The sequence below is a fragment of the Musca autumnalis genome, unplaced genomic scaffold (assembly GCF_047663935.1).
Source record: "Musca autumnalis isolate F117 unplaced genomic scaffold, ASM4766393v1 scaffold_4, whole genome shotgun sequence".
NCBI lineage: Eukaryota > Metazoa > Arthropoda > Insecta > Diptera > Muscidae > Musca > Musca autumnalis.
The window spans coordinates 88,142,616-88,155,402 of NW_027411977.1; the positions used below are offsets into that span (position 1 = coordinate 88,142,616).

Sequence of the window (12,787 nt, forward strand, 5' to 3'; positions counted from 1 at the left end):
TTGTTCAAACTATACGTTAGATACCTTTCTTGACATAGAAGCCGCCTTTAAAAACGTCAGGCTTGAATCCATCTATAATTCACTCACAATTGTAGGTATTTCCACGACATTGATCAATTGGATTGAAGATATGCTTAACACCATTGGCAAGATCTGGGGACTGAAACGACAGGTCGCCAATTTAATTGTTACGATATCCTAGGAACGATTCGGTTAAACTCAAACAAGACGGTGGAACGGGAATTATGTGGCATATTGTTGTTTAATTTTTACGAAGGCCTATTCAACCGCCTTCGGTCAACGTAACGCAGCAGGCAACTCAACATTTGTTTCATAAGCCGAACTAAGAAAAGATATTCAATTCTCTCTGTTTGTTGCTTCGCTTTTTGGAATACCGAGTCTTTCCATCTCTTTTTTGAGTTGTTTGCTCCTTGGCCTGACAGTTATGCGTGTACCGCCATGGGGTCCGTATTTATACCCCATTTTAGTGGGTTCATCATCGCTCATTCTTATGAAATATTTATATATACTGATGTCGCTCTATAGCAGATACAACTCGTGGTTCATACGACGTTGACATTCACCGTCAACGCAGATTGAATCCATCTTTCGAAGAATTTTCCTCTCAAACACACCAAGCACTGCCTTGGTGGACGGGAAGTATCAATGTTTTGCAAAGCGTTGTTTTCGTTAGACGAGGTATGCATTTGTTCTTAAACTGCTTACTTAAGATAAAGTAGCATCTGTTGGCCAATATATTTTTTTATTTCACAACTGGTGATTACGGCGGTGCCGAGGTAGACGAAGGACTTCTACTACCTAAAAATTATAGAAACCAACGTCAAAAGTTGGTCCGATCTCTATGGACGCATTGCTCGACGACACCATCAACTTAGTCTTCTCGCTGTTTACCGCCAGACCCACTTTAGCAGATTCCCTTTCGACTTTTAAAAAGATATCAGTTACTTCCTTTACCGATCGACCCATGCTGTCAATGTCATCGGCATAAGCAAGTAACATATGGCTGTTTCACTTCTTTTGTGTTACTTCTTTTGACCTTCGCATCTCGTATAACCTTTTCCAGCAGAATGTTGAATAAGTCACACGAGAGGGCGTCTCTTTGCCTGAAACCGCTTTTGGTACTAAACTCTTCGGAGAGGTTATTTCCTATTTTAACTGAGGACCCAGTATCAATGTCATTCTACAAAGCCTCATGAGCTTTGCAGCGATACCAAATTCAGACATGGCTTTGAATACCTTTGAACGCGGGGGCTGTCGAAGGCTGTTTTGTAATCGACAAAAATGTGGTAGGTGTCGACCTGCATCTCTTGGGTCTTCTCCAGGATTTGCCGCAGGGTAAATGGAGAGGTTCTTTCCTATTTTAACTGAGGACCGAGTATCAATTAATGTCATTCTACAAAGCCAAATGAGCTTTGCAGGGATACCAAATTCAGAAATGGCTTGAAATACCTTTTGACGTAGAGGGCTGTCGAAGGCTGCTTTATAATCGACAAAAAGGTGGTAGGTTTGGATCTGCATCTCTTGGGCCTTCTCCAGGTCAATGGTGGATTTGCCAGGTCTAAAGCCGCATTGGTATGGTCCAATTATTTCATTGACCATAGGCTTTAGTCGTTCGCATAATATCCCTGAAAATATTTTGTAGGCAATAGGGAGAAGACTTATGCCCCTATAGTTGGGGCATACAGACCTATCTCCTTTCTTGTGGACAGGTACTCGTTCTTCCTGCCAGATGGTGCTAAATAGCTGATGAATACACCTTATCAGAGTGTCGCCTCCGGTTTTGAATAGTTCGACTGGTAAGCCATCGGCTCCTGCTGCCTTATTATTCTTCAGCCGGTTTATTGCTGTCTTTACCTCATCTTGGCTGGGCGGTATACATTCAATACCATCTTCTGGGATTGGATCTGTGGTATCTTCGCCGTCTTTGCTACTATCGGATACCAACAGTTTGGAAAAATGTTCTTTCCATATCCTGAGCACACTATCTGTATCATTTAACAAATTATCTTGCTGGTCTCTACAAGAGGAATGCGCCTATACCAAAACCATCAGTTTGATGATTCACTCTTTGGTAGAACTTTGGGACTTAATTCTGGCTCCTGTACATCTCGATTTTTTTCACACTCCCGCCTTTCCATTTCTGTCTTTTTCCTACGAAAAAGACGTTTATCTTCTCTCCATTTCTCCCGATACCTCTCTCGTGCGCTACTTTGCTACTGATTGTAGAGTAGCCCTATACGCCGCATTTTTCTCTTCGGTAGCAGCACGACACTCCTGATCATACCATGGATTCCTTGGTGGAGGACTCTGGTATCCAAGTATGGATTTTGCGGCTGTTTGCATGGAGTGGGCAATATCTTGACATTGTGCTGATATGTTATCGGGACGAGGAGTGCTTTCATTAAGCAATTCCGCTAGTTGAGTGGAATATGCAGTGGCTATCTGTTGTGATTGCAGCTTACCGATGTCCAACTTCCGTGTTGTGTCTGTTCGCACTTTGTTTGCTACGTTTAATCTGGTACGTACCTTTGCTGCAACTAGGTAGTGGTCCGAATCTATATTTGCTCCTCGGAACGATCGTACATCCAACATGCTCGATGAATGTCTTCCATCTATCACAACGTGATCCATTTGATTTCTTGTTTTCTGATCTGGAGACAGCCAGGTGCCTTTATGAATATCGAGATGCTTATATCTGGTACTGCTAACTACCATGTTTTTGCAGCTGCAAAGTCTATCATTCTCATACCATTGTCAGATGTTTCAATGTGGAGACTGAATTTCCCGACTGTTGGGCCAAAGATATTCTCCTTTCCAATTTTGGCATTAAAATCGCCTTGAATAATTTCAATGTCATGGGCAGGGCAACGGTCAAAAGTTTCTTCTAAGCGATCGTAAAACATATCTTTGGTCTGTTCGTTCTTGTCTTCGGTGGGAGCATGAACGCAAGTAAAGCTAATGTTGAAGAATTTTGCTTTTAATCGAATTGTAGCGAGTCTTTCATTCACTGAGGTGAAGCTGGAGACCAGATGTTTTATCCTCTGACCAAATACAAGTCCGCAAGCAAACTCATGTTTTGTGTCATGCCAGCTATAATACAGTGTGTCACCTTTAGGTGTTGTTGTGACGCCTTTCCCAATTAATCGTATTTCCTGTAAGGCAGTAATGTCGGCTTTGTACTTTTCAAGTACATCTGTCCATGCGTATACTGCACCTTCTCTATAAAGTATGCGAACATTCCAGGTGCAGATTCGCAGATCATGGTCCTTAAAACGTTTGCGGGGTTCGTCAACTTAAGAGGGTTTTTTTTTTGAAATTTTGCCTTTTTAGCGCGAAGATCATTTTTTTTAATGATTTTTGTTAATTTTCTCGTTTAGAGTTAAGCTTGATGATCTGAAATTATTTTTTGCAAAGTGAAAAAGGAAAGCCAAGGAGTCGAACCCACATAGTCACCAAATTACGTTACCTGGGGTTAAGAGGGGTTTGGTTTTCTTTTCTTTCGTTTTTTAATAGCCCAAGCTACCGTTAACGGCAGGTGACACCACGGGGAGATCAGTGTTCATTTGAGGTGGCGTAAAACGCCAGCGTAGTGGTTTCAATCTGTCAATTTTTTGGTTATTGTGAATGACATCTTGGAGAAATTTCGACCAAAATTGAGTTGTTGTACTACTTACGTGACCTGGTAAATAGATATTGGTCTGCACCGCATCTTTCTCTAACAACTGCTAACATAGTTGTTGCTTCCGGGCTGAACATTTAGGCAATGTTATTGAAAGATGTCATGACCCAAACGGACGATCATGCAAATTATTTCTACAGCGAAACACAAGTCTTGTTTTTAAAGGATTTCTTGTGAGAAAGGCCACACCTTACCTGTTATAGACTGTCCTTGATAATAATAATAATAATTTGAATATTTTTTCAATACTTGCAATTATTTTAAAACTGCGCCAGTTGAAGGTGACCTACAAAAGTTAAAAATAATAAAAAAAAAACAAAAGCAAAACAAACAATAAATTAAATAATAATAAAACTAAGACACTATTAACCATGACGCTTGAGATTTGGCCACACAAATCGTAATCGTTTTGCCAAGATGTCTGAAAGGCAAAATGCCAACAACGGAAAAAACTGTGTGAGTACGAGCAGGCCTATATAAATTGCAATTTTTGGCCAAATTGTTATGCACAACAGTTACAATCAGTTAACAACAAACAACAGTTTTCCATCCGATTCAGGCGACAAATTTTCAATAAACATGCAGAAATTGGTAAAGAATTCGTTTTTTAGGATTTGCTGATGTAATTCTTTTTAATTTTTTGAGTTGTTCTTTAAAGGTCCTTGTATTCCTGGCTGTTCTGGCTTTGGCTGTTGCTGAACCCGGTCACCATGCTCATGTGGCTACAGCACCAATTCCTGCAGCACCTGCAGCTTTCACAGCAGCAGCACCAATAGCAGCAGCTTATACAGCTCCTTTGGCTTATCCGGCACCTTATGCTGCTGCATATACAGCTCCAATTTCAGCAGCTGCCCCTATTGCCGCTGCCTATACAGCTCCAATTGCTTCTGCTTATACCGCTCCCATTGCCGCTGCATATACTACTCCATATTCTGCTGCCTATGCTGCTCCTTATGCTGCTGCCTATACTGCACCTTATGCTGCTGGCTATGCTGCACCCTACGCTGCTGCCTACACTACACCCTACGCTGCCGCTTTTACAGCTCCTTTGAATTCAGCTTTCTCAAGCCAACGTGTGGATGTTATCAACAGATACAATGCCCCAATCATCAGTGCTCCTGCTAGATTGATTGCACCTTCGACAACTTATATCCCTGCCCCAGCTCGTGCAATTGCACCAGCTCCGGCCAAAATTATTTCTGCTCCTGCTCGATTGGCTGCTCCTATATTGGTTTAAGAGCACAAAACCTATTGTTTACTTTTTTTCAATTTTTCTTTGATAAAATTGTTCATTATTCAATATCAACAATATTTACTATCTAGATTAAGTTTCAATTTCATTTTTTCAGCAACAAATAAAAAATACTTCATTGTGCAAATAATTTGATTTTTATTTATTAAAAATGGGTATTCTAGGCGATTTGAATGCCAAAATTGGGAAGGAGAATATCTTTGGCCCAACAGTCGGGAAATTCAGTCTCCACAATGAAACATCTGACAACGGAATGAGGCTGACAGACTTTGCTGAGGCAAAAAAAAAAATGGTAGTTAGCACCACCAGATTTAAGCATCCGGATCAGAAAACAAGAAATCAAATTGATGACGTTGTACTATATGGGAGACATTCATCAAGCGTGTTGGATGTACGTTCGTTCCGAGGAGCAAACATAGACTCGAACCACTGCCATATTGCAGCAAAGGTGCGTACCCGGTTAAACGTAGCGAATAAATTACGAACAGACACAACACGAAAGATAGACATCGGTAAGCTGTAATCACAACAGATAGTCACAGCATATTCCACTCAACTGGCCAAATTGCTTAATCAAAGCAATCCTCGTCCCGATAACATATCAGCACAATGGCAAAGTATTGCCATACTTGGATACCCGAGACCCCAACTAAGGAATCTATGGTTTGACCAGGAGTGCTGCTACCGAAAAGAAAAATGCGGCATATAAGGCTACTCTACAATCAGTAACAAGGCGTAGCGCTCGAGAGTGGTATACGCCTTCTCCCTATTGTCTACAAGATAGTGTCAGGGATACTGTGCGAACGACTAAAGCCTATGGTCAACGAAATAATCGGGCCATACCAATGCGGCTTTAGACCTGGCAAATCCACCATTGACCAGTTCTTAACCCTTCGGCAAATCCTGGAGAAGACCCAGGAGATGCAGATCGACATCTACCACCTTTTTTCGATTATAAAGCAGCCTTTTACAGCCCCTACGTTAAAAGTTATTCCAAGCCATGCCTGAATTTGGTATTCCTGCAAAGCTCATTCGGCTTTGTAGAATGACATTGATACTCGGTCCTCAGTTAAAATAGGACAGAATCTCTCTGAAGAGTTTAGTACCAAAAGAGGTTTTAGACAAGGAGACGGCCTCTCGTGTGGTTTATGCAACATTCTGCTGGAAAAACTTATACGAGATGCGAAGCTCAAAAGAAGTGGAACAATATATACAAACAGCCATATGTTACTTCCTTATGCCGATGACATTGACATCATGGGTCGATCTGTAAAGGAAAAACTGATATCTTTGCAAAAGTCGAAAGGGGATCTGCTAAAGTGGGTATGGCGGTAAACGGCGAGAATACCAAGCTGATGGTGTCGACGCGCAATGCGTCCATAGAGATCGGACCAATCGTTGACGTTGGTTCCTATAATTTTGAAGTAGTAAAAGACTTCGTCTACTTCGGCACCGCCGTAAACACAACAAACAACATCAGTTGTAAAATAAAAAGAAGAGTTATATTGGCTAACAGATGCTTTGCCTTAAGTAAGCAGTTTAAGAACAAATCCACATCTCGTCAAACGAAAACAACTCTTTACAAAACATTGATACTACCCGTGCACCAAGGCAGTGCTTGGTGTGTTTTAGAGAAAAATTCTTCGAAAGATCTATGGACCAATCTGCGTTGACGGTGAATATCGACGTCGTATGAACCACGAGGTGTATCTGTAGATAAACGTATCGCGATGCAACAAGGCGCGGTATTCCAAAAAGCAAAGCAACAAATAGAAAGAATTGGAGATCTTGTCTTAGTTCGGCTTATGGAACAAATGTTAGGCATCGATATTTTAAAGAATATTTTCTTGAGGCTCCCAACAAGGCGTGGATATTTTAAAGAATAATTTCTTGAGGCTCCCAGCAAGGCGTGGATATTTTAAAGAATATTTTCATGAGGCTCCAAACAAGGTGGGTATTTTAAAGAATATTTTCTTGAGGCTCCCAAAAAGGCGTGGATATTTTAAAGAACAGTTTCTTGAGGCTCCCAACAAGGCGTGGATATTTTAAAGAATATTTTGTTGAGGCTCCCAACAAGGCGTGGATATTTTAAAGAATATTTTGTTGAGGCTCCCTACAAGGCGTGGATATTTTAAAGAATATTTTGTTGAGGCTCCCTACAAGGCGTGGATATTTTAAAGAATATTTTGTTGAGGCTCCCTACAAGGCGTGGATATTTTAAAGAATATTTTGTTGAGGCTCCCTACAAGGCGTGGATATTTTAAAGAATATTTTGTTGAGGCTCCCTACAAGGCGTGGATATTTTAAAGAATATTTTGTTGAGGCTCCCTACAAGGCGTGGATATTTTAAAGAATATTTTGTTGAGGCTCCCTACAAGGCGTGGATATTTTAAAGAATATTTTGTTGAGGCTCCCTACAAGGCGTGGATATTTTAAAGAATATTTTGTTGAGGCTCCCTACAAGGCGTGGATATTTTAAAGAATATTTTGTTGAGGCTCCCTACAAGGCGTGGATATTTTAAAGAATATTTTGTTGAGGCTCCCTACAAGGCGTGGATATTTTAAAGAATATTTTGTTAAGGCTCCCTACAAGGCGTGGATATTTTAAAGAATATTTTGTTGAGGCTCCCTACAAGGCGTGGATATTTTAAAGAATATTTTGTTGAGGCTCCCTACAAGGCGTGGATATTTTAAAGAATATTTTGTTGAGGCTCCCTACAAGGCGTGGATATTTTAAAGAATATTTTGTTGAGGCTCCCTACAAGGCGTGGATATTTTAAAGAATATTTTGTTGAGGCTCCCTACAAGGCGTGGATATTTTAAAGAATATTTTGTTGAGGCTCCCTACAAGGCGTGGATATTTTAAAGAATATTTTGTTGAGGCTCCCTACAAGGCGTGGATATTTTAAAGAATATTTTGTTGAGGCTCCCTACAAGGCGTGGATATTTTAAAGAATATTTTGTTGAGGCTCCCTACAAGGCGTGGATATTTTAAAGAATATTTTGTTGAGGCTCCCTACAAGGCGTGGATATTTTAAAGAATATTTTGTTGAGGCTCCCTACAAGGCGTGGATATTTTAAAGAATATTTTGTTGAGGCTCCCTACAAGGCGTGGATATTTTAAAGAATATTTTGTTGAGGCTCCCTACAAGGCGTGGATATTTTAAAGAATATTTTGTTGAGGCTCCCTACAAGGCGTGGATATTTTAAAGAATATTTTGTTGAGGCTCCCTACAAGGCGTGGATATTTTAAAGAATATTTTGTTGAGGCTCCCTACAAGGCGTGGATATTTTAAAGAATATTTTGTTGAGGCTCCCTACAAGGCGTGGATATTTTAAAGAATATTTTGTTGAGGCTCCCTACAAGGCGTGGATATTTTAAAGAATATTTTGTTGAGGCTCCCTACAAGGCGTGGATATTTTAAAGAATATTTTGTTGAGGCTCCCTACAAGGCGTGGATATTTTAAAGAATATTTTGTTGAGGCTCCCTACAAGGCGTGGATATTTTAAAGAATATTTTGTTGAGGCTCCCTACAAGGCGTGGATATTTTAAAGAATATTTTGTTGAGGCTCCCTACAAGGCGTGGATATTTTAAAGAATAATTGTTGAGGCTCCCTACAAGGCGTGGATATTTTAAAGAATATTTTGTTGAGGCTCCCTACAAGGCGTGGATATTTTAAAGAATATTTTGTTGAGGCTCCCTACAAGGCGTGGATATTTTAAAGAATATTTTGTTGAGGCTCCCTACAAGGCGTGGATATTTTAAAGAATATTTTGTTGAGGCTCCCTACAAGGCGTGGATATTTTAAAGAATATTTTGTTGAGGCTCCCTACAAGGCGTGGATATTTTAAAGAATATTTTGTTGAGGCTCCCTACAAGGCGTGGATATTTTAAAGAATATTTTGTTGAGGCTCCCTACAAGGCGTGGATATTTTAAAGAATATTTTGTTGAGGCTCCCTACAAGGCGTGGATATTTTAAAGAATATTTTGTTGAGGCTCCCTACAAGGCGTGGATATTTTAAAGAATATTTTGTTGAGGCTCCCTACAAGGCGTGGATATTTTAAAGAATATTTTGTTGAGGCTCCCTACAAGGCGTGGATATTTTAAAGAATATTTTGTTGAGGCTCCCTACAAGGCGTGGATATTTTAAAGAATATTTTGTTGAGGCTCCCTACAAGGCGTGGATATTTTAAAGAATATTTTGTTGAGGCTCCCTACAAGGCGTGGATATTTTAAAGAATATTTTGTTGAGGCTCCTAACAAATGTTCTGTAATGGGCCAGCTAAGTAAGTAAGTAATATTATGAATATTATTAAAAAATAAGTTATGCCACCAGTCAAAAGAGAAGGCCATCGAAATCCCAGGAGGACAATCGGAAGAGTGATGCAAGCACGAATAATGCGTTTCTTCGCATAGCCAATCCTTTTCAAACGTCAACCTTACCCACTGACGACTTGTGACTTGCAAACGAGGCTCAGGCGACCGACCATGGGCGGTATAACCCTAATCCGTTGCATGGAAGAAATACCTGCAACGCTACTAAAATATCTGTAAGAGCCAACTTGAAGTACATGGGGGAATAGGGTCTACATACAAGAGGTTTACGCTCGTGCTTAGTCGTTGTTGAGTGCCAGGCTCTCTAAGCCCTTCCTTGTGCTCACAAGCAAAGAAGAAATTCTAACAAATGTTGTCATCAAAAACATGGAAGAGAACTTCATGTTTAGACAGTGTTTCAGAAACCTCTGAGGTCCTATGCTCCTCAAGGAGTTAGCGGAAAAGAAGAAGATTGAAATCCCAATCCCTTGTCTGTCAGGAATCAACAAGACTATCTAGAAGAAATCTGCTCGGGTGAAAGCGTACAGCATGCAATTTGACGGCCGTGGTCCTCAATAATGAACACATACAAATTAAGTTGGTTGCGGTCAAATTGAATGATAGGAAAGATCAAACAATCGCCGAAGGGCTACATAATGTGTTAGACGGGTTCATCCTGTGAGGATCTATTATTGCTGTAACAGTGTTTTTATTTTATTTTTGAAATTTCATTTGTTTGCTTAATATAGCTCTGGAATGTGGCTGCTTCGATGGGATGTAAACACAGATCTACTGGAGTTAGTGTAGTAGGTTTGGCAAGGCAATTGAAAAGATGTAGTACGTCGTGCGGGCCCGCGCCGCTTACAGGTCAGATGTTTTACACGGTGTCATCGATCCTTGCTCTATAGGAATTTAGACGAGCGTAGATGGGACAAAACTATTCTGGTTTGTCGTGCCAGCTAATGGGGGATGTTCCCCGAGGACCGCATTCACATGATAGTTGTTTATGGCATCTATTAAAACTTGTTTGATAGACATATTGTTCTAGGGTTTCTCTCTTGTAACGTTTGACCTGCCCTTTATGGGCTCTCACGGTTACACCCAAGCAAGTACTGCAACGAAAGCATGACATTGTGTATTCGCGGACCATACTGGCGCCGTATAGCTTACCACAGACATAACAATCGCATTATATGGGATCAATACTCTTTCTTTATTTGTACCCCAAGTGCTACCGTATAGGGACTTGAGGACTTGTTCCTACATATTAACTTGTCGCAGATATCGCGGACGACATGAACATGCTGTCGAATGGGATCTTTGCGATCTTGTGTTAGTTTGTAGTCAGAATTCTGCTATCATCGATCGTGACATTCAACTCTGTTTTCACTTCTTCCTTCCATGTGGTGAACAGAGTGGCCGTAGATTAAGTGGCGGATATTTGCATATTACTCGCGTGGAAAAAGGTGGTAAGGTCAGTCAAATAGTAGTTCAGCCTTTCAGGGAAGGTATCTGACACCAAGATCGTACAATAATCCACTTACGTTACGATTCCAATGCCGTCTGGAGGGAACGGAATGCAGGAGGGGTAGAAGTTAAACATTTTCGGAGATATCTCCCCATCTTGGAAAACTCCCCGTTCCACTCTAAGGGGGGTTGGACTTCTTGTTCCTGGAATCCATGTACAATTGGCGTCCACACATATAATTGAATATCCATGCGGCACCATCAATGTTTTATTACACGGCTTGCTCTGGTTGGTCGCTGTTGTCGTGCTGTACTGCTTACGAAACCCATGTTGATGATCGACAACTAGATAGCTATTACTGACACTGGGGAGGACTAATGCTTCAAGGGTCGTTGCTACTGGCGACAAAAGCCAAATCGTTCTGTACGATTCACCTTTGCTGGCATCCTTGCCTGGTTTCAGCAGCAGGACCACCATATTCATTTTCCAGACTTCGGGAACGATTTGGGTTGACAACTTTAGTGAGGTACTCGAGTCACGGCACATCCAGCTGTTTCAGCATTACCATTGAAATTCCATCAGGGCCCTACTCCCAACATCATCCTTTGTAAATTGTGGTGTTCATCCTCGACAGGAGGAGATCTAATGCGTCGTAATACTCTTCTCTTCGACCTGCCAATCCCGGGGTGCTCAACAAACTTGAAAAAACTTTCGTATCGTCGCCAAACGTGACTGAGTTCCTACCCTCCTTGTTTCCAGGGTTCTAGAGTGACTTAACCATTGCCCACATTTCATTTATTCCGGCTCCAATGTTGCAACTCTTAAGATGATTCAACCACTTGTTCCGCGTATGCTCACCGACCAACCTGTTAACTTCCAGTGTCAGCTGCATGAATCTGGGGTCACTGGGGTTGGCGCGACGAAGCTTATCATGCTACTTTGCGTCCTTCCTGTAACCCGAACATCAGAAGGGTTGGTCAGATCTATGAAGCAGTGATTAGTGAACTCTCTGAAACTGTTCCAATTAGCATTACCATGATTGATGAAAGTGCGGTGTTCAAAGTTGGGGAAATTGGGCGGTCTGCTGAAGGGGGCAATTATATGAAAATGGTCCGATACAAGCAGGAGAAATGCCGGGTTGGCAGGTGACGTCATTTGTCAGATCAGGTGATACGATGGTGTTATATCTGGCGAACTGGCGAACAATCTCCACTAATTCTGGTAGGGCCCTCCTCATTGACCGTGCAAAAAGTAGAGCTATCAATCTGTTTAACCAGCATTATACCCCTCTGATCGTTTCCGAGGACCGAATGCCACAACTTATGATGAGCATAAGTCCCCAAAGATCAGACCGTAATGTCGGGACTATAAACTGGCGGTAGTTTCACACCTCACTGCTACCTCCCTATATTCCATGTACGGGTAATTAGAGCTAGGCTCAAGCGAGATATGTCTGTATTGAACAGACTGGTGTAATATGATAGCTAATCCCCCACATCCACTTTTTGGTGCGATCCTACCTCAGTACCATCATCACAACGCTGTAAGCTGCAATTGTTGTTGAGCTTGGTTTCCTGCACCGCCGCGACCGTGATGTTCTTCCGACTCATTATTTCCTCTATTTCCTCTATCTCACCTCGGAGTCCATTGTAATTAAATAAAAAAAAAACAGGATGTAGTTTAGGGATTGGAACAAAAACGGCTGGTGTTAAGTGCTGCGTGTGCGGCTGCTGTTGGGGGTACTGGGGGTTGTTGCGTATTTTGACGACAACACGGCTCACTGGGGGCTGTGTTCACTCAGCATGCAACAATCATTGAGATGCACCCACTCCCGGTATCTATTGCATATCACCGAACGTTGAGTGTGGTGGATGCAGATGTGACAAACCGAGAACATATATCGATATGTTCTAAGACACACTTCACCTCTCACTTCACGCCTCATGCATTTTGTTCACCCCATTTATGCTTATTTTTCGAGTATTTTATGGACCGACTAGGGTGTGCTATTCTTTTTAAATACCCTAATGAGTCTTAGCCTTAAGAAA

General features: G+C 41.4%; 1 protein-coding gene across 1 annotated transcript; it reads left to right on the forward strand.

The window, feature by feature from the left end:
- The first annotated feature begins 4,173 nt into the window (after positions 1-4,173).
- On the forward strand, positions 4,174-5,082 carry LOC141402420 (uncharacterized). The gene is made up of 2 exons (XM_073983643.1): positions 4,174-4,291; positions 4,359-5,082. The coding sequence occupies exons 1-2, from the start codon at positions 4,205-4,207 to the stop codon at positions 4,935-4,937; spliced, it is 666 nt and encodes a 221-aa protein (XP_073839744.1). The 5' UTR covers positions 4,174-4,204; the 3' UTR covers positions 4,938-5,082.
- Positions 5,083-12,787: the final 7,705 nt, after the last annotated feature.